Here is a 22,755-nt window from a genome sequence, read left to right on the forward strand (position 1 = left end):
ACACCTTATCATAAATAGTTCCTGCCCACAATCTACAAGAACCTTTCCATCGTGTATAAACCTTTAACAGATAATGCCACGTCTATTCCATCTCCATGACAACCTCTTAATACTCTGGGATGCAGATTATCAGATTCTTGGCATTTACTGGTTTCCATTCCTGTTAATTCCTCCAGCAGTCTTTTACTTATTAATTTTCTTCACATCGGGCCGCTGGTTCAGTACAGAGAACAGATAGGCTGAAAGTGGCTCTCCCACCCGTTTCACGCACCCCTCCCCCACTTCCCCAGTTGGGTCAATGAGAAACGTCAAGCTGAGACTTACAGCTTTTGGTTGACAAGGCACATTCAGGATCACTGAACCAAAACAGGTAGATGACATAACACAGATTCCTCCTGAGTGAATGAGGAAGGCAGCAAGGTTGACAGCTGTACCTCTCAGTCAAGACCCTGTACCCTCACTTTGTGCCAAAAAGTGCAAGGAATTATCCTGGCAAGTGCACAGAAATTTATACATGGCCGCTTAAGTAAATTCTTATATTAAACACATGTGTGCATTGGGACACATCCTTAATTTGTTCACTTGTTATTAATGGTGGTCTAGGGAGTGAGAAATAGGAGCAACATTTCCCTTCATCTGCCCCTCACCTTCCGGAACATTCTCCTCCTTCACACACCCCTCACCTTCCAGAACATTCTCCTCCTTCATCCGCCCCTCACCTTCCAGAACATTCTCCTCCTCCATCTGCCCCTCACCTTCTGCAATATTCTCCTCCTTCACCCTCCGCTCACCTTATGGAACATTCTTCTCCTTCACCTGCCCCCTCACCTTCCGGAACATTCCTCTCCTTCACCCACCCCTCACCTTCCGGAACATTCCTCTCCTTCACCCGCCCCTCACCTTCTGGAGCATTCCTCTCCTTTACCTGCGCTTCAGCTTCCGGAACATTCCACTCCTTTCTCCCCACCCCCCCCCCAAACCCCCTCCCCCCGCCAACTACATGTTACCAGGACGTGAAAGCTTGGCTGTAATGCCTGCAGTAATTGACCATCACGCTGATGGTAGACCCTCTGTGCACTCGTACACTGAACAAAGTGGTGAGAATTCCTTCCTTCCCAATGTGGCAGGCCAGGCCCAGTCTGCTCCAGAATATCATGACATGCCAGGAACATGACTGAACTGCTCCTCCTCCCTGTTGCTATCTGAAGAATGGAAGATATGAGTGAGTGAAGATCAACTCTTGTGAGAGTGTTATGCTGTTGAAGGAAATTGTCCTACCCTTCTCTGTGCACTAAACAAGTATCACCCTCTTCCTTCAATCTTTCTCTCCAGTTGTGCATTGTAGAGGGGAGGAAGAACAGGCTGCTCCCTCTCAGACACTTCCTCATTGGGAGCCAAGTCCTGGAGGGCAGGGAGAGCCTGTGATCCCTGCCCTGGTCTTCATTTTATACCAACAGTCAGTCAAGGAATGTCAGCATCACTCTCATTACAGGGCTCCTCTCGTGATCTTCAAGATGGATGGCACATTGGCTCAGCGAGATGAGGCACTGCCTCAGGATCCGGAGAACAGAATGCGATCCCGACCCCGGATGTTGCCTGTGTGGAGTTTGCGCATTATCCCTGTGTTCATACAGCTTTCCTCCCACATCCCCCAACAGATGCAGGTTGGTAGGTTAACTGCCCTGTGTGTGGGAGAGTGGTAGAATCAGTGGGTGGTGGGGAAGTAGAGTGGTGGTGAGTTAACGGGAACAAAGTGGGAGCAGTAGTGGAAATGGGTGCCCAATGGTCAGCACAGAGTTGGTGGGCAGGAGGGCTTGTACCATGGTTGGAGGATTTGAAGATTCTGAAGAATTTAGTAGCTTTTCCCCTGTGCTTTGTAAATACACTGCAAGAATCACTTCATCGCTACACCACAAGCCAGAAGCAGAGCTGCACACAAGCCTGCTGGAAAAGCTCATTAGGTCATACAGCATTCATAGGAAGTTAAGGGTTTAACCCCAGAAACAAGGACTTACTTCTCGCAATTTAAGTGTTACCCACTCTTTGATTCTGGCAGCCTTCTCTTCAATTACCTTCGCATCTTGACCTCTCAGCTTCTTCTGAGGAGAAAGAGAAATCATCAATGGTTTTTGAACCAACAAGGGAGAATGCTATTTTAGGTCGAGTATTGTGCAATGAGATAGGTAAAATTAACGATCTAGTAGTTAGGGACCCTCTTGGAAAAAGTGATCATAGTAAGATTGAATTTCTCCTATAGAGGAAGGGTGCAATAGTTAGATCTGAAACTAGGGTATTATGCTTGAACAGGGGAGACTACAACAGGATGAGGGAGGAAATGGTCAGCGCAGAGTGGGAGCCCAGGCGAGTTGGCAAAACAGTTGAGGAACAGTGGAAGAGTTTCAAAGAGATTTTTCCCACAGTGCTCATCAAAAATATATTCCCAATGAAAATAGGGCAGCACGAGAGAGAAGAGTCAGCCTTGGTTAACTAAGGAAATAAAGGAAAGTATAAAATTAAAAGGTCATGTGTACAAAGTAGCCAAGAGTAGTGGGAAACTTTAAAAAGCAACAAAGGAAAATTAAACGGAAAATAAGGGAAGGGAAGAAGGATTAAGCACAAAATATAAAAACAGATAGCCAAAAAATTTATAAATATATAGAACGGAAGAGGATGGCTGGAGTCAGCATAGGTCCCTTGGAAGATGGGAAAGGGAGATTGATATTGAGTAATGAGGAAATGGCTGAGGCATTGAACAAGTATTTTGTGTCAGTCTTCACGGTGGAAGACACATCCAGCATGCCAGAGAGGTGATAGGGATATGAGGGCCTTGATAAAATAATTGTTACAAAAGAGATAGTGATGAGCAAACTAATGGGACTGAAAGCGGACAAATCCCCTGGTCCCGATGGGATGCATCCCAGGGTACTGAAGGAAATGGTGGGAGTTATAGTCAATGCGATGGTAGTCATTTACCAAAATTCTATGGATTCTGGGCAGGCCCCAGCAGATTGGAAAACAAATGTAATGCCACTTTTTAAAAAGAGATGTTGGCTGAAGACAGGTAACTATTGGGCAGTTAGCTTAATGTCTGTCGTCAGGAAAATGCCTGAAGCTGTCATTAAGGATGAAATAGCGAGACATTTATAATGCAGGGGTTCCATCAGGCAGACGCAGCATGGATTCAGAAAGGGCAGGTCTTATTTGACAAACTTGCTGGAGTTCTTTGAGGCTATAATGTGTCTGGTAGATAGAGGGGAACAGGTTGATATTGTATATGTGGATTTCCAGAAGGCGTTTGATAAGGTGCACACAAGAGACTTATCAATAAGATATAGATGAATGGAGTCAGGAGAATTCCATTGGCATGGATTGAGGATTTGTTAACTGACAGAAGGCAGAAAGTTGGGATAAATGGGTTTTTTTCTGATTGACAGACAGTGGTAAGTGGGGTGCTGGACCCGCAGCTGTTCACCATTTACATTGAGTGTAGCCAAGTTTGCAGATGATACTAAATTGAGTGGAAAAGCAAATTGTACAGAGGATGTGGAGAGGCTGCAAAAGGAAATAGGTGAGTGGGCAAAGGTCTGGCAGATGGAGTAAATGCAAGGTCATCCATTTGGTAGGAAAAATAAAAGAGTGGATTATTATTTAAATGGTGAAAGACTGCAGCATGCTGTGTACAAAAAGACTTGGGAGGGCTTGTGCATGAATTGCAAAAAGTTGGGTTGCAGGTACAGCAGGTTATTTAAGAAGGCAAATGGAAAGTGACCTTCATCGCTAGAGGAATTGAATTCAAGAGCAGGGAAGTCATGCTGCAACTATACAAGATACTGGTGAGGCCGCACTTGGAGGACTGTGTGCAGTTCTAGTCTCCATACTTGAGAAAGGATATACTGGCCATGGAGACAGTTCAGAGGAGGTTCACCAGCTTGATCTTGGAGTTAAGGTGATTGATTTACGAGGAGAGACTAAATCGCCTGGGATTATACTCACTCAAATTCAGAAGAATGAGAGATCTTATAGAAACATAAAATTATGAAAAGGATAGATAAGATAGAGGCAGGAAAATTGTTTTCACTGGTAGGTGAGATCAGAATTAGGGGACACACAGCCTCAAGATTCAGAGGAGTAGATTTAAGATGGAGATGAGGAAAACCTTTTTCCCAGAGAGAGTGAATCTGTGGAATTCTCTGCCCAGAGAAGCAGTTGAGGCGACTCCATTAAATGTATTTAAGGTTCAGTTAGACACATTCTTACATAGAAGGGAATTATGGGATATGGGGAAAAGGCAAGTAGGTCGAGTTGTCAATGATCAGATCAGCCATGATGGTGTTGAATGGCTGAGCAGGCTTGATGGGCCGAATGGCTGACTCCTCCTTCTATTTCTTATGTCCTTATGAGCCTCAAGAAGGAATTGGTCTGTACATTTCATATACAGCATAGAATAGGCCCTTCAGCCCAGTGAGCCAATGCTGACCGTCAAGCTGTAGTTGGCACACTCCCCAGGGTCTCCAGCTGTTGTCGCTAAAGTTGATTAACTTTGTGGCTCTGACTTGAGGGTGAGAGTTGCCGTAGTCAATGCTCAGGCACAGTGGGTCAGCTCGCTAAGCTGCTGTCCGTTAGCGTCAGAGAATCCGGTTCGATCCAGAGTAGAGCATAATGATATTCCAGTGTACATAGGTGGCTGGTGGTCGATGGAGAGTTAGGCCTGAAGAGTTGTACTACACCAAACAGGCTCTTTGGCCCAACTCATTCATACTGACCAAGCTGGTCCTCAGGACCAGATGCCTGCATCTGGTCCAAATCCCTCTAAAACCTTCCTATCCATAGATCCGCCTAACTGAAAACAGAAAGGTTTGCATTATATATGCAGCAAATTGTCGGTAAACAGTTGATATTGGATTCATGCAGGGCTGCTCAAGAGGTAAAAATAAATATGGTCAGACACAGATGCAGTGAAAACATGGATCAGGGCTCATAAATTAAAGGTGGTTTTCAGGGAGGTGGCCACCAAAATCTGATACTGGGAAAGGAGGAGACGGGAATTTGGCGGAGAAGCACACCATAGTCAGGTTCGATCCTGACCTCCAGTAGGTCCATATGATCCATCTTCCCAAGACCATGTGTGGTTTCCTCCCACAGATACAGGGGTTTGGAGCGATATGGGTTAAATGCAAGCAGTGGGACCAGCGTGGGTAGGACATTTTGGTCATTGTGGACAGGTGGGACTAAAGAACTTGTTTCCACATTGTATGACTCTACCCCAAAGATGGGAAGCATAGTAGGTTAATTGGTAACTTTAGTGTGTCGGTGAGTGATGGAGTTGGGGGGAGTTGATGGGAACATGGGGAGAATAAATGGGAATAATCTAGGACTGGTGTAAATGGATGCTTGACAGACAGTGTGGACAGGCCAAAGGGCCTACTTCCGTACCGCATGACTCAAAGACCACAATGAGAAAAAGTCTTCCTAAATCAATCCCCGATTCTTCCAGAAAATGTTGCAGGAATGGGGAAAAGTCATCAGATTGTGAACTGGAAAAGGAATTTGTCCTCCCCCTTCCTGCACTGAATCAAATGCCCCCCTCTTCCTTCAAGCATCACAGACCAGCAAACTAAGTAAACCAAGGCGGTCAGCTCAGTAGAATTACAGTAAAACACAAAGGTATTTTTCTTAAAATGAAGATTTGTTTGCAGCTTTGCTAATTTTTCCAACATGATTACAAACAGGCCCTTCTCTAAAGGGAACTCCCATATATGGTACCTGCTTATCCAGCTCCTGTTCCAGTCTCTGAATCATATCGTCCTTTTCTTGTAGTGTATTGGTCACCTCATGGTACCTCCTGAGTAAACTATTCTCCGATTCGCTAGTCTGGACATTGACTGCTTTCAGTTTCTCTCTCAAAGCTTGCACCTGATGAGGTTTAAATGAAAAGTAAGCTTCAGTGGAAGCACTCTACACAATCAGTACAATGTGTCGCAAAATACAGGTTAACATTATTGAACTGATCGTGTTTGATAAAGTAATGGAATTAAGGATAAAGTGACTGGGGAAGGAGAGAACTCTTGATAATAAAGGGTTCAAACCCAAAGCAGTGACTGAACATTCTCTCCGTGGAAGCTGCCTGACCCAGTGAGTCTCTGTTCACTCAGTGATAACACTCTCCCTGTTTTTACTCAATCGCAGCCCTTTAATTGTTTTTGTCCATATCTGCTCACTCTTTCTTCATGGAATGAACACCAGCCTATTTTGCTTTCCCTGGTAAGGGATGGGAGTGAAGGCACAAATGACCACCCAAGTTTGTTTAAAGTCTGCCCTTAACATCAGCTAAACAAAGCTTGCCTTAGCTTGTAACCTGAAGCCATGCCTCTTCCCAAGGTCACAGTTCAAAGTCCCCCTCTCTCACTGCCTCTCACACGCACGCACACACAAGAAAGTCCGAGATCTCGCAGCATCTATAGGAAGGAAAGGAAGAAAAAAAATCAACATTTCCAGCCTGAGCCCTTGGTCAAGGTACGAGCCAAAAGCAGGCAGGTGTGTGAATAAAAAGCTGAGAAATGACAGAGGGAGGGGGAAGCTCTCTGAATGGAGTGGGATGGGGGTGGGGAGCTGGAGGGAAAGAGGGATGGGGAGGAGGGGGGGGGCAAAGAGGTTTTACAGAAAGTGAGGTCGTTGTTAATGCCAACAAAGGCCTTCCTGGTGTTGACACAACACCATACTGTGATTGCAGTCTGCCAAAGGCAGGTATTGACACTTGGTCACATGAGTGTGGGAATCGCACCACCATTACCATCCCCCCCTCCTCCTCTTCATCTCTGCCTCAACACAGTCTCAATAATGGGCCTAGTTTCCTTGTTAATTGAGCAAAGTGTCACCATTAACAACCCAGAGAGTTAATCCTCAGAATTCTTTCCACAATCCTTCCATATAGCTAATGATGGGTCACAAATCTTTGAAGTTCAGGGAGACGCCTCTGTGGCCCCAGGGTACCATTTTAAGCTCCTACTCTACCTCCAGGAGTTATCTGACAAATGATGGAGGGGGTGGGGAAGGGTGGGAGAATGCACTGTGTGATTTGAAGAAGTAATTCAGTTGAGAATTGTCTTGCCTACGCGGAAGATCATCGTGAATGAGACAGTGTAAACACTGATCCGCTGTGGACTGCTGAAGGGGAGAAAGGATCTATTCAGACTGCTCTCTCAGGGCTAACACACTTCCAAAGGGCCCAATGGCATCCTTCCAGGCTAACAACTTTGGCGCACAATTTCTATTAACTCGAGCAATTGGAATAAACGACCTTTCAAAAATCCTGCAATTTTTTTGCCTTGTTTTTCATTTACTCTGGAGATTATCCCCTAAATTAATCCTGCATTGTCTCGATTAATTCAGAGTCCCCCTAATATGTACATTAGCCTCCATTGGGTTCCCAAACCTCCAGGTGTAATTTGCAAGAAAGGCAGGAGAGAAATAAATTCATAGGAATTGCGAGAAGTAAGTGATGTTTAAATACAAATCTTGAGTCCCTTTGATTATTAGTGGTGAAACTGATAAGCACGAGGCTGTTTGGTTTAGCAGCAACAAATCATTTTATTGAAAGCAGTAAATGTTCAGTGGGTCAGGCAGCATCTGTGGTAGGAGAAACCGTCTCAACATTTCAGATCTGGTACCTTTTGTCTGAACTGGGTTCTATAAAAACACAAGCAAGTTTTCAGCAGTAGAGAAGATAGTAGGGGAGAGAACATTATTCATCTTTCTTTCCACGGATGCTGCCTGTCCTTCTGAACATCTGTTTTCTGTATTTTCTGTTTTTATTTCAGATTTGCAGGATCAATTGGCTTTAATTCAATTGGGAGCATTTGAAGGGCTCAAGCCCGAAACATTGACCACCTTTTACTTCCTATGGCGACTGCATGACCTGCTGAGTTTCTCCAGCACTTTTGTGTACTGCATTCAACCCCAGTGCTGCCAGATGTTCTTGTTTACTGTAACTGCATTTTCCGATAAGCATGAGAAGGGGGAGGGATGCCACAAAGATGGGCAGGCTGGCAGGACCAACGGTGGGAGAATGGAAGCAGGTCTAACCACAGTGAACGTTCCTGGCCTCTGGAAGTCCAGTTCAATTCCACCCCAGCCTTCATGGCCCCCTCAACCCGATGATGTTTTGGCAGCTACTTTCAGGGAGCAGCGGGAATGTGCAATCAGATCAGCCACCATCTTGCTGAAATGGCAGAGCAGGCTTGAGGGCCAAAATGGTCCACTCCTGCATTTAACTCGTCTGCTTGTTATTTCAAGGTGGAGGTCTTCATTGATGTGGAACGTCTGAAGGTGTGTCACAGGAGCAACTGACGATGACAATAGCTAGCAAATAGGATAGACTGCAGTTGCTAGAACACTGGAGCAACACACAGAGCTGGAGGAACTCAGCGAGTCAGGCAGCAACTGTGGAAGGCAAAAGGCAGTTGACGTTTCTGACCAAAACCCTTCATCAGGAAATAACAGCAGTTGTCCCCTTACCCGAGGATGAAGTTGGTGCGACGAGGAAACAGGATCACCTCGTGGGGCAAGAGATGAAGGAGAAAAGGGCCACATATTTATAAAGACATAGGAGGAGATCAGTGAAGGGTCAGTCACTCCTCCAGAGCCCAATGAGAATGTGCTGGTTCACGGATCCATCTCATTTCTCCCACCTATTGTCCCTGTAACCCACATTCCCATCAACATCCCCTTCTTTCAACATAACAGCAGCCAATTAACCTACCAATCTGCAGGAACCCAGAGCATTGGGTGGGGGTGGGGGGGGGGGCGGATGGAGCCCACGCATTCACAGGGAGGACATGCAAACCACACAGATGGCACCAGAGACTAGGATTGAACCTGGCTTGTTGGAACTCCAAGGCAGTAGCTGCTCTAACTGCACCACCATTCTGTCCGGGAGTTCAGCAGAGAGATCAAGAGGGCTTGACAGAGGTGATGCTTTGAACCCATTGCCTCTTGAAGTATGGAATGGGGAGGCAAGGATGGATCCTTGACAATTTAATTCAGGGGCTATTTGGCATTCTGAATTGTCTCGCCTCTCTCTCCTATATTGATGCTCTGTCCATTAAAGAATAAGATGGATTTTCTCAAGCGCCAAAGGAACCAGAGAATATGGGGAATAGAGGGATGAGGTTGACTCCTGATCTAGGGTTTTGCTTTCTACGAAGATGAAAATTATAGCTGCGAGGACATTTGCACAGCTAACCAGGAGGGGTCGGAATGCTGTGCTTGGGTGTTGACTGTTTAGGGAGGGAAGGAGGGAGGCTCCCAGGCAGCTAGAGGGAGAGTACGATGATGAATGGAGGGGGGGGCTGCAGGTCTGAGGAGGCTGACCCGCTGAGAAAAGGGGCAAATTCAAGGAGTACAAAAGCAAGTTGGGGGAATGTTAACCCTGCCAGATGGAGAAATGGATTAGGGCTGTGAAGGTAAACAGGACTGTGGAGGGAGGGGTGTGAGTTACCATTAGAGGAAGCGGCAGGCAAGGAGAGGCCAGAATGACAGAGAACACTGACAAAGACTGAAGGAGGAAGTGGCCTCCCAGCTCGGGTGAGGGCGTGGGAAAGGTAAGCCCCTGCTCATTTACGGCCAATAAAGTGACTCATTCTGCAGAGTTCTCCGCTCCTTTCCTCACCCCGGGACGTTTCCCTGGCGCACTCAGTGAAGTAAGCAAGTGAACTGTGAAGCCAGGTTCTCCACTGGCCAGGGGTTTAATGATTCTTTAGTTGCTGGGGGAGCTGTGGGAACCTCCTCTGAACACAGATCTAGTGCCAAATCCAGTCACCTAGGAAACAGGGCAGTGCACTGCACAATCTTGCTCACCCTGACCTTCAGAGAGTCCCCACATCATTAACTCAGCGCTACCTTCACCAACAAACACAAGGACATTGCGTTCAGACCCATTATCATCAATACTTCTCAACCTGTAGTTTGCTGATCACTGGCGGTGCGCAGATTTATTAGAGATGGTCCACAGTGAGACAAGTGTCACCAATATCATAAATAAGCAATGGGAAAAACAAGGTTGTAAATTTGACAATGGAAAAAAAGTTTCTCAAAACATTTTCCACCAAAACAAAACAATCCTGCCCCACCCTCAGTGGTCTGGGAAGAGCCTCAAACGTGCCAGTGCTCCCTCCGCATCACACTCCCACTGGTGGCTTGTGGGGCATGTTGTAAATGGTCCATCGTAAGTAAATGAATACTTAAAGTGTTCTGTGGGTGAAAAAACATGTTGAGAACCAGTGCTAACTTCTTGCTTATTTGCTAGAACAGAGAACAAGGCCATTTAGCCCATTCATCAGGTCCATGCCGGCTCCCAGCAGAGCAACCCCGTCAATTCTGTTCTCTGTGACTTATTCTCCCTACATTCTCCACAACTCTCCTTGGATTCTACCTGACCACTAAGGCCAATTGCTCCACTCATTATATACTCACGACTGTGTGGCCAGGCACAATTCCAATGCTATCTTCAAGTTTGCCAATGACACCACAGTTGTCGGCAGAATCACAAACAGCAATGAGGAAGCGTACAGGAGGGTGATGGATCAGGTCATTGAATGGTGTAACGACAACAACCTTATGCTCAAGGTTAGCAAAACCAAGGAAATAATTGTGAACTTCAGGAGGAAGTCAGGGGAACACGACCCAGTTCTCATCGAGGGCACAGTACTGGAGAGAGTCAAGATCTCCAAATTCCTGGATGTCAACATCTCCGAGGATCTGTCCTGGAGTTTCCATGTTGATGCAATCACAAAGAAGGCTCGCCAGTGGCTACACTGTGTGAGGTGTCTGAGGAGATTCAGTATGTCACAAAGACTCATAAACTTCTACAGTTGTACCGTGGAGAGCATTCAGGCTGGTTACATCAATGCCTGGTATGGAAGCACTAACTCTCAGGACAAGAATAAACTCTAGAGGGTTGTTAACTCATCCTGCATCATCACAGGCACCAGACTTCACCATTTACATGAGGCGGAGTCTTAAGAAAGCAGCCTCTATCCTCACCACCACCACCCCCACCATGCCCTCTTCATTCTGCTACCATCGGGGGAAAAGGAACAGAACCCAAAGACGAGCACTCAGCGGCACAGAGTCAGCTTCTTCCCCACTACCATCAGATTCCTGAATGATCAATGAACCAAAGACAAGGCCTTACTTTTCGTGCACTATTATTTTTACTTTTTATTGTAAGTTGTAAGTTATAGTATGAATGTTTGCACTAGGATGCTGCGATTCCGATTCCAGCTGCCAATCACACCACCAGCTCACACATCTTTGGGAGAAAACTGGAGCACACAGGGGAAACACAGTCATAGGGAGAAGGCACAAACTCCGCACAGACAGCATCCGAGGCCAGGATGGAACCCGGGCCTTTAGAGCTGCGAGGTCACAGCACTACCAGCTACACTGCCCGCCACCATTCTTGACAGCACTGTACTCAGAAAACACCATCACTAGAGATTTTCTTGTCAGAGAGGACAAGAATGAGGTTAAATGGAAGGATTCTGAAGCCAGGGAGCGTGATTCAATGCAGGAATGATACCACATGGGACAAAGTATTCCAGGAGATGGATAACCTCCTTGACAAACAGCCCACAAACCTCCCTGGCTGGTTTGCAGACAGGATAGTAAGTTTAATGGAGAGGTGAGACCTCCTGAATCTGAGAGCAGTCAGAATGAGGAAAAATCAACTCAGCCCCAAGTCTCCAGACTGTGACTCTCATGGGAATAAACCTAAACCTCGAAAGGTTTCTCAGTGCAGAGACAGGTTGTGGCAGGGTGGGGAAAGAGGACACAATATTTTTTTTTTACCAACGGAGAGTTGTGGTGACTGGAGGGTGCAAGTTCAGATCAGGTTAGCAGACAAATCAAACACCTGGCATGGGCAGAGATACTCAGTACACAGTTCCCATTGCCTTTTGAACAGTGGACAGAGAGGTGAGGGAGGGGGAGAACTGACAGCATGGTTTGCTAAAAGAAGCAGGAAGAGGCCATCCAGACCGTCGAACCTTCTCCACCATTTAATGAGATCATGGCTGATCTGATGCTCGGCTCATCTCCACCTGCCTGCCTTTTCCCCCCATTTCCCTTAATTCCCCTACTATGTAAAAATTCTATCCAACCTGGTCTCTGCCTGGTTGTTGCTGAATGCAATTCTCCACCCATTACCTTGGGCTTAAAAATTCTTCCTTGTTGCTCCAAGGAAAGGCCTCTGTGCTGCCAAATTGCTAAAAGAATGTTTATCTCATTTCTGGGCCATTTTGTCTCTGGGGCAAGTCTTTCAATAGCAGCAGCACCTCTTTGTCCAAAACTTTCCCAGGGTACGGGAGTAGTAATGTAATGCTCAAAGTTTGGTGTGATCTCCCAACATTCTGGCCTGGAAAACGGCTTCTGATCACTGGCAGATGAGCCAGGCTTTACGACACCCCCTTAGCCCCCCCCACCCCTGAAACGGGGCTCTCTGCAGGGCCAATGCTCAAGCATTGGCATCTATCCCCATTGACCAATGACCTCCTACAACCTCAACCTCAGTACCAGCCATCGGGTCATGGTAACTCACAGCTTCCAGACCATTCCATCTTACAAGGATTGAGCGTGGGGGCAGTGGGGGGTGTTGGGTGAACAACTGAACATCCATAGACAAGAAGAGAAGGTATGACAACCTTCTTCAGTTCTCTAGGAAAAACACACCAGATATGGGCAGACTTCCTCCAAGGCTCAGCATGCATAAATAGCATTCATATGTATTACACCTTGAGACCTGCATGGACATCTTTGCCAGGAGCCCTAGCTAATGTCCTAAAAGATTTCAGTTACCTCTTCAGACAGAACACTCCTCATGTTGGCATTACCCTTCACAAGACTGGAGCTGAGAGCACCCTTTCACTACACTCTCCCGAGCTCCCATTCATGAGATTTAGGGCAAGATACAATAGAATATAGCAATTTCTACGATACAACAGACTGTACCTGTCTCTCTGCTGTCTCAGCCCGCTGGTCTGCCTCAATCACTCTTTGTTCCAACTCCTGCATCTGCACGAGAAAAGAAAGTAAGGGTTAGGCAATGCTTCAAGTAACAAAAGGAGAGACCCTTTACTCATTGTGGTACCTTTTCCATCAAGAGGCTTTCCCAGTGATGAGGTACTTGCGAACACACGGGTAAGTACCAAAAGCAAGAAGGCATGGCTTTAAGCTGATTAAAAGTAGATCTAAGGTGTAGGGTTGGACAGATGCTTAAATTGGTATTTATCCTAATGTGGACAAATTGGACGAGGGTAGATGGGCAAATGGGTCACATGGATGTGTTGGGCTGAAGGGCTCTGTTCAGCATTGTACAACTCCAGAATTTTAACGCAGCTCTCTTACCACACACAAAGGTCCATTTTAACATCACCAGAACTACTTACCTTGGTGGGCAAGTACTGGGACGAAAATGACCCTCGACATCATGTTGGTCCTGTTTACACAGGCAGGTGAAACAGTAAAAAGCTGATAAAATACCGGCTTCAGGAACAGTGTGAAAGCACCTACTGTTTCATCATGTTGTGTATGCACAATCATGTGATAATAAACCTCTACTTATTGAGGAAGAAGGCCTCACAAGGAAAGATCGAGCAGTTCATTCTACAGATTCCCTTAACCCTCCTCCTTTTAAACCCTCCTGAAAGTACTGCCCTGCAACTCCCCACTGCTGGAGGCCACTATCACTTCCTGCTTGGAAAGGATACCTCTGGGGAGTGAGATTTGAGAATCCGGATCACCAGTTGGGTTATGCTGCAGGCTTCAAACTCATTATCCACCTTCCCGTGCAGCAAAGTGGGACATGATACCGAAGACCACACCACTGGAAACAAAGACCAGAGTTCACTGGACACTGCAGCGGAACAGCTGCTAGAGGTAGCGCCTCACAGCTTCAGAGACACAGGTTCGATCCTGACCCAGACTGCCGTCTGCATGGGTTTGTAAGTTCTCCCTGTGTCTGCATGGGTTTCCTCTGATTTCCTCCCCTGTCCCAAAAACTTGTGGATTGGTAGGTTAACTGGTTTGCTGTATGTTGCCCATAGTGTGCAGGTCGAAAGATAGAATTAAGGGACAGTTGAGAAAAATAATTAAAAAATGAGTGCAAGTGGGTGATTGATAGTCAGCAGAGACTACCTTAAAAGACCTAAATCAGACTGCTCGGGGATTGGGTCTGTGTTGGGCTTGTAGGTGCAATGAAGGGCCATAGATAACACTTCAAAGATGGAGGGAGCAGTGCTACAGAAATGCACTTCTGACCAGTCTAAAGAAAGCCGAGATCTCTCCTCTCCCCAACCCCCCTGCCCGCCACCCCCCCCACCCCGCCCCCGATCGAGCTGCTGGCTGTAACAAATAAGCCCGCATGCAGCTGGTGGGTAATTGTAGAGTGCAGCCTCAACTTTGATCCAAAACATGCTCGGAGTGGAAAGGAAACAGTTTAAATCCTTTATGGGATTCACTGAAAAGAAAAACATACATGCACCAGACAGGAAGAAAGCGGGAGAGTCTCGAGTTTCATAGATCACCTGCTGGATGTGTGTTAAGCAATTACACAGCTTGTCTGAACCAACCTCTGGCACTCTCGCCCCTCCACCCCACCTCCCATCGAGCCCATGCAGCTTCTGAGGAAGTTATTAAAGGCACAGAACAGGTTTCTCCACTGCACTGGCTCTTTGAAGTCCAAGAAGCTGTGGGTGGCTGCAGGAGGGATTATGTAGTAAACAGGGAGAAGCCATAGGAACATGAGCCCCTTCCCCAGGAAGCTCAAGTACCTTCCCATCTGCTTTAGGGATAATTCAAGCATCTCAATTAAATTCCCAGCTGTCAGCTCACAACCTCTGGACCTGAAACTGCATTAGCTGGCAAGTTGCTCCTCAGCTCCACACACCGATTTGAAATGTTGGCCTCCCAAAATTTTTTAAAAAGCTGGAGTATCCAGAGGAAATCTACATGGTCCCACAGAGAATGTACAAACTCCACACGAACAGTGCCAGAGGTCAGGACTGAATCTGGGCGTATGGCGCCATGAGACGGTGATTCTGCTGGTGGACAACCCTATTGTGGGTGAAGAGTTCAGTTGTAGGCGATCTGGGGCAGGGGCAGAGATGAAAAGTGAGAGTGGTTGCAAGTAGTCTTACTATGGAGGCAGAAGTTTGGCAGTCAAGGCATTGTTCTATCTCATGTAATGGGACCTGCCTATGTAGGAATGACTGGCATGTCCGACCAAGTATATCGAGTTTCTCACATCAAGTTCTGTGCTGTCCATCCAATGAGGAAGATCAGTCTCAAGTCCAAAGCAGAGTTGGGACAGAAGCGATGAAAGCAAGATTTATCAATATGTACTCTGCACACATCTGCAACCTAATCTCCTCCACCTTCTCTCGAGCCCTGTCTCTGTGATAGTGAAAACATTATGAACCCATGTGCAGATTTAAATGTTAAAATTTATTTAAATTTAAACCTACAGCATGTAACAGACCCTTTCAGCTCTTGAGCCCCTGCCGCCCAATTAAACCAATTAACCCAAAACCCCGTATGCTTTTGAAGAGTGGGAGGAATTCAGAGAACCCTGAGGAAATGTATGAAGACATGGAGAGAAGGTACAGGCAGACAGCACTGGATTTGAACCCTGTTCGCTGGCACTGTAAGAGCACTGTACTAACTTGGCTTTTATCCTGTAACACATTCATGTTCTTTATATCACATGCTGGCCAGGCTTTCATTCTGGTTTCTCACTCCCTACCATACTGGGGATAAGCTTTCACCAACCCACCCCCCCCCCCAACCAAGTGGGTTGACTTCCCTCAGTTCCAGTGCTATAACTAAGTGCCCCATCCACCCAGACCCAATCATATCACAATGCTCTCCCTTCTGCATTGTGCACCCCCCACCCCCCCCCCCACCACTTCACCAATTATTCAACTAGTCCATTGCACAGTAAAACACTGCACTGGATGTTACCCAGGAAACATCTGATGAGGCTCCTTCATGAACTACTCCTGGGTGCCAGAATTCTGATCACTGGACCCAAAGCCCTTTCTTTACATGGCACTGGGTGAATCATTACCTGTCTGTTCTTTTTGCTTTGCCCATGAGTACAATGTGCACGGGCCATGGGGCAACTGCTGGGAAATGGATGGTCGGACTGGGTGAAGTTGCCCGAAAGGCCTGCTTCTGCGCAGTGGGGAGGGAAAGCAGCAGGTGGAGGCTGCGGGAATCCCTGCGTCCCACACGGTGCTGAGGACTTACTGTAAGAGCCTGTGACTTGTGACGTCATGACCGTGCTGCGGAGTTCAGATCCTCAGACACAGTCGACCTCACCGTATTCTGCACCGCCCTCCACATGTATGGAAGCAGGCACCCAAGGCTCTGTCATAAGGAGAGGGGACCAGGTCTACACAAGAAAATAATCAACAAGAAACATTGCAATATCACTCCAACTTCAGGGAACCTGTGGCCCAGGACTGCTCAAAGGGTTGAGGAGAGGTATTGAGAACTGAGCCCAAGCATCTGCATCAGACAAACACCATGTGTCATTGAATTGCATTGTTTATTGAAAAGCTTTATTTTGGGTGTTATCAGGCAGGTCAACCCATATTTAAGTTCACCAGGTCATGAAAGTTCAAGGTGTAAATCGAAAAGTACAAGGTATACTGTTACTGGGACAGAGGGCAGGATGTAGACAAAATTGCAGTTAAAAAATTGCAGGAGTGCCATCTTTTACAAGTGAGAGGCCCATTCAAGAGTCTGATAACAGCAGGAAAGAAAAAGTCCTTGAACCTGAAGTTCTGTGGCAGAAGGAGTGCACCTCTTTACAAACTACTCACCCACCTGGCTCCTTACTCCCCATCTGTGGCAAAATGTTCAAGTCACCTCACATATCTGGAATCGCAGCAAGTCACCCTTGAACCAGAGTGACTGCCCAAGAGAAAAAAGGCAGCACTGCAGCCCTGGGTCAGGTGAATCATGAGACAATCTGTTACTTATCCAGCTGTTCATGGCTTATGCAATGGCCCCAGAAAGGAGTCACAAGACCTGGAACTTTAGCGGGAGTGTATAAAGCATACATGATCTGTGGACAGGTGCACCCATGCCTGTGTCTTTAATGTGCTTGTTTCTCCTGCTGGCTCTCTCTCCAGTGCAAAGGCCTGCCTTATAACTAAGGCTATGCGTCCCTTTGGAATCTATTTGCAATAGACAGCTTTATTTAATTTCAAAGGACACCCTTTGTTGAAGTAGATTTGGCTCTGGATGAATACTGCTCCTTCCCCAATACAAAAGGCCACTTCCGTGGCCCTCCAACCCACATAGGATTAACCCCTGCACTGCTGTGCATCCACAAGCACACAGGGTGCTTTGTTTGGCCTGTGATCTGCTAGCCAAGATCATTCTCGGCTTCCACTTCCATGGGTTTGCAGGAATTGAAATGCGACTTTCAGCATAATAGCAAAAATGAGAGGGGGCAGTGCTGTGGACATCAATAATGACCCCTTCATTACATCTCTGCTAAAGATATTGGCACAACATTCTGCAAAACTCTTAAGCAGGTGCACACTGGAGTTAACTGTTCATTCTGCATAAAGATTATCATTCCAACTGGCATTGTGACTTGAACAGATTCTTATAATTTATTGAGCTTGCTTTTACTGATGTGTGTGTGAGTTTATGGTATAACCTTCTTCAATGATTCCCAATGTTGTCTGGTACAGGATGAAGGATGGGTTTGTTTCCTCAGGCTCTCATCGTTCGTGTGGGTTTGCAGAGGCACAGAGAAGATGGGATGTTCCCAATCAATGCAGGGGTGGCTCGAGAGATTCAGCCAGAAATGGAAAGGGCATGCAGGAGTAGATAGGGAGAAAACGTGCCCACTGGTGTGAAGGATTGGTAAATACAGGACGGAGAAAGAGGCTGGGCAGGGAGAGAAGGGGCTGTTCTCGTTACATACTGGGCCAAGGTAATGTCTGAAAATAAACTGGGAACCATAACTTTTAAAAATGGAATTGAAATTTAAAAAAATAACTGAAATGGCTGGCTGATTGACTGCAAGGCATGCAACTCGCCAACACATCGAAGACAGCAGACTGCTGGTAAATGGGATGAGTATAGACTGGTACTTCTGGGTCACCACAGACAGGATGGGCTGAAGGGCCAGTTTCTATGCCAAGACCTCCATGATTCCACGCCCAGGTTAGCTAGAGAATAATTAGGGCGGCATTGTTGTTCGCGCAACACTATTACAGAGCCAACCACCCAGCATTTGTTTCCAATGCTGGGAAAAACTAAAACCAGGGGGCATAGTTTAAGGATAAGGGGGAAGTTTTTTAGGACTGAGATGAGGAAAAATTTCTTCTCTCAGAGAGTGGTAAATGTGTGGAATTCTTTGCCACAGGAAGTAGTTGAGGCCAGTTCCCTGTCAATCTTTAAGTGTAGGTTAGATTTGGCCCTTGTGTCCAAGGGGATTAGGGAGTATGGGGAGAAGGCAGGAACCGGGTACTGATCAGCCATAATCATAATGAATGGCAGTGTAGGCTTGAAGGGCCAAATGGCCTGCTCCTACACCCATTTTCTATGTTTCTATGTTTCATGGGTCAGGAGGGCTTTCTACTGTGGTGTAGGATTAAAATTATTTTTTTTTTAAAATGAATAGTGACCAATTAGTATGATTAGTAAACAACTCTGTTCCTATTATAACTTGCAGCTGACCCGCAGGATGAAGACAAAGTTGACGGACCTTGGACTTTCATTGTCTACCATTTATGCAGACAGTTAGCTGCCTTCTTGTGAGAGTCCTTCACAGTATTCGGTGGAAGTGGTGCTGCGACCAACATGCAAGTTAAGCACTACGGCCATTTGTAAGCACCCTTCACATACAAAACATCTTGAGTGCGCCCGGCAGGAAGAGCATTAAAGAAAATCTGACACCTAGCATGTAGTCACGAGACTAAAATCGTGAGACAGGCATTAAGGAGAGCCTCAGGGGAAAGAGATATTTGTGGGAAGCATTTCAGATCTGTGGGCCGAACTGGAGGCAGGGTGGGTGAGGGTGAAACAAAGGAACCAGCTGCCAGCCCCGGTGAACTGATGCTCCAATAGAGGTCCTTGGAAAAGTAAGGAAACCTATTGCATTGGGCACACGAGAGACTGCAAACGTCAAAATGTGGAGTAAAAAAAGATACAATCTCCTGGAGTGGCTCAGGGGGCCAAGCAGCATCAGTGGGAGAGAAAGAATGGCTGACCTTGAATGCTGAGGAAGGGCTCCATCTCAAAACACCTGCCGTTCTTTTCTCCCACTGTGCTGCTTGGTCCGCTGAGCTCCTCCAGCAGAGTGGGGTATGTTTTGTTATTGTATTCTGCTCTTCTCCTGCACTGCTTCAGAAAATTATTCCACAGAAGAAACAAGTCAGCGTTCAAAAGGGATCTGCTGCCACACTGGCAGAGAGCATGCTCTGGCAGTGGAGCCCATGTCCGATGTCCGAAGGTGCATGTCCGAAGATGGCTGCCAGTACTGATAAGAAGGGAAGGTGAAGGTGGTATAAAGAGAGACGAGGTGGAACAGAAGTGAGCGAGTGGGATGATGGAACCAAAGTGGTGGGTGAGTGAGGAAGGAAACCTCAGGAAGGCTTGGAGATCGAATTTCTGAACTTGGTCGGGCACTGATCTACATTTGACACCTGCCCAGCACAGTTGAATAGGCTCCAAGAATGGTACATCTTATCAGTGAAACCAGGTTTGAAATTAAACATAAAACTCTACAGCACAGTACAGGCCTTTTGGCCCACATTTCTGTTGTAGATTCCCAACACCCCCCCCCCCTCACTGAATACATCTGGTTCTACTTTATGCTCCAGAGCACCTGCCTAATAACATCAAATTTTCTCCTAACCCAATTAAATGTTTTCCCAAATTGTCTATTCCTATCCTTCTCCAGTGCTGTGGTAAAGGAGAAGGAGTTGGGCTCATTTTCTCCAAATGTTCGCCCACTGAGAGATCTGACACCTGACCTGGTTTATTTTAAATACCTGGTTGGCCTATCTACATGCTTTGTCAGAAAACCCTCTTGAACACACCTAACAAATTCCACTCCATCCAACCCTTCACTTCAATATGGTGCCAATCAATATTAGGAAAGTTAAAATTACCAATCACTACATTATTATTTTTGCACCTTTCTGGAGTCAGCCTCCCTACCTGCTCATCGATGACACTGTTATTGTTAGAGTCTAAAATATACACCCATTGTGTTTATTGCCCCTTCTTGTTCCTGACTTCCACCCAAATCCATTCAGTAGAAATCTTATCACACACATACCCCAAACCAGCACAGTCTGATTTCTTACACACACAGTTTCAACAAGTTAAAAGGTAACATGATCAGGCACTGTAACGTCCAACTACACAACTGGGCCAACAACCAGACATGCGGCTGAACTGCAACAGAGGACCAAATCCATGGTAACTTGGAGTTAAACAGGAAAGTCTGCAGACACTGTGATTGCAGTACACTATACAAAAATGCTGGAGAAATTTGGCAGGTCTCAAGTGCTTGTCTGCCTTTTGCTCATAGCCGGACGAAGGGATCAGGCCTGAAACATTGGTTACACTTTTACTTCCGAAAGTTGCTGTGTGACTTATTGGGTTCCTACAGCCCTTTGTGTACAGCACTACTGTAACATGCCGTTTCTTAGAGATGGAGGGAGAACTACAGCACGACTGAGATCTCCCACTTAAGTCTCACAGCCCCATAAACTCAGACCTTTCTGCTCCAGCCCATAATGCATCCATATTTATTATAATAAGGATGAAAAGTAGTTTCTGCCATGGCTCAGTCACACTCGACAGTCGGCCTTTAGTTGACAATAAACTCTCATTCATTCACGTTCTAATGCTCTCCTCTTGGCCTCTTATTCAGATGTCTCCAAGCTCCATCTTGCCTGAAACTTTGTGTCTGAATTTACCAGAAGCATATTGGAGGCAGGAGGCCTCCATTCAGAGTGCTGTCAATTAGAACACCTCCACTCTGTACCTTCTGCCCCATTTACCTGCCTTTCCTTTGATGAGCCTCACAAGGTTCTATCCATCTCAGCCCTGACTCCACTGCTGCCCACAGTCTTGTTGAGCGGAAGATTCCCGATTTCCACCTTGCCTCTGTTTGAGAGGATGCTTCCCCATTTCCCTCCTGAATAGCCTCGCCCCAAGTTCCTGACCCTGCCTACAGCTTTTGAGCCCTCAAGTTGAACGAAGGTAGAGGAGTCACGTGATGGAGTAGTGGCCAGACGGTGAACTCCAGCCCTCTCCAGAAAAGTCGGGAAAAACAAAAGAAAACACAAAGGCACAGAAATAAAAGTTACAGAAAAGTGAGTATAAAGGTGGAAAGAAGATGGCGACAAAAAAAGAAAAATCGAAAGCAACGGTAAGAAGAGAGGAAGAGAAGACAAAGGAGGAAAAAGGTGAAGGCCTTACCTGTCCGAAGAGGCCCGCTGCGGAGAAAGAAACCCGCTCCCTCAGGTCAGTAAATAATGGACTACAAAAATGGCTCGCAGAGCCGAGTAAAAGTGCGCATGCGCGATGCGAATGAAAAAAAACACACCGACGGGAGGGGGGACCAGCTGGGGAGTCGATCTCCACAGCTGGCAACGACAGCTGCAGAACACCTGCAGCAAGAAGAGACCACAGAAGACAATAGAAACAAGAAAGAAGAGGAGGAAAGGGCACCAAAGAAACAACAGATGGTCAACCCAGAGGAAGAAGAAGAGGAAGAGGAAGAGTACAGAGAAATAGAAGAAGAAAAGAAAGGCAAGGTAAAGGATATACTTGCTCTTATTAAAGGATACATGGAGTCATTTAAAGAATGGCAAACACAGGAATTTAAGGATTTAAGAAAAAGAATAAACAACACAGAAGAGAAAATAAATAAAATGGAGATGACCTTAACAGAAATGGGAAAGAAAATGGACAAGATGGAAGAGCGGGCAGTAGCAGCAGAAATGGAGGTAGAAGACTTAAAAAAGAAATTGGAGGAATCTAATAAAAAAACTAAAGAGACACAAGAACTACTAGCTCAAAAAATAGATACAATGGAAAACCATAACAGAAGAAATAACATAAAGATAGTGGGCCTTAAGGAAGATGAAGAAGGCAAGAATATGAGGGAGTTTATAAAAGAGTGGATCCCTAAGACCCTAGGATGTCCAGAACTACAGCAAGAAATGGAAATAGAAAGGGCACATAGAGTATTGGCCTCTAAACCACAACCACAACAAAAACCAAGATCTATTGTAGTAAAATTCCTAAGATATACTACAAGAGAAAAGGTACTGGAGAAGACAATGGAAAAAGTAAGAGAGGGCAACAAACCACTGGAGTATAAAGGGCAAAAAATCTTCATTTATCCAGATATAAGTTTTGAACTCCTAAAGAAGAGAAAAGTGTTCAATACAGCAAAGGCGATTTTATGGAAGAAAGGGTATAAATTTATACTAAAGCATCCAGCGGTATTGAAAATATTTATTCCAGGACAACAAAACAGACTATTCTCGGATCCAGAAGAAGCACGAAAATTTGCAGAACAATTACAAAAATAGACTGAGGGAGGAAGACGGGTAATGAGAGTTAAAATGATCACGATTGATATGTATGTGGGTAAAGACAAAAATAGACTGAGGGATGAAGACGGGTAATGAGAGTAAAAATGATCACGATTGA

At 46.0% G+C, this 22,755-nt stretch overlaps 1 protein-coding gene across 2 annotated transcripts in view; it reads right to left on the reverse strand.

The window, feature by feature from the left end:
- Window positions 1–22,755, reverse strand: part of plekhh1 (pleckstrin homology domain containing, family H (with MyTH4 domain) member 1) — a 144,523-nt gene that overhangs the window by 103,890 nt on the left and 17,878 nt on the right. For both annotated transcript variants that reach the window (XM_069917177.1, XM_069917178.1), the window contains exons 3-5: window positions 13,006–13,068; window positions 5,764–5,913; window positions 2,016–2,099 (exon numbers count right to left, since the gene is read on the reverse strand). In XM_069917177.1, coding sequence (XP_069773278.1) covers window positions 2,016–2,099; window positions 5,764–5,913; window positions 13,006–13,068 — 297 coding nt within the window. The remainder of the gene's footprint in view (window positions 1–2,015; window positions 2,100–5,763; window positions 5,914–13,005; window positions 13,069–22,755) is intronic.

This window comes from Narcine bancroftii, chromosome 2 (assembly GCF_036971445.1).
Source record: "Narcine bancroftii isolate sNarBan1 chromosome 2, sNarBan1.hap1, whole genome shotgun sequence".
Classification (NCBI taxonomy): domain Eukaryota; kingdom Metazoa; phylum Chordata; class Chondrichthyes; order Torpediniformes; family Narcinidae; genus Narcine; species Narcine bancroftii.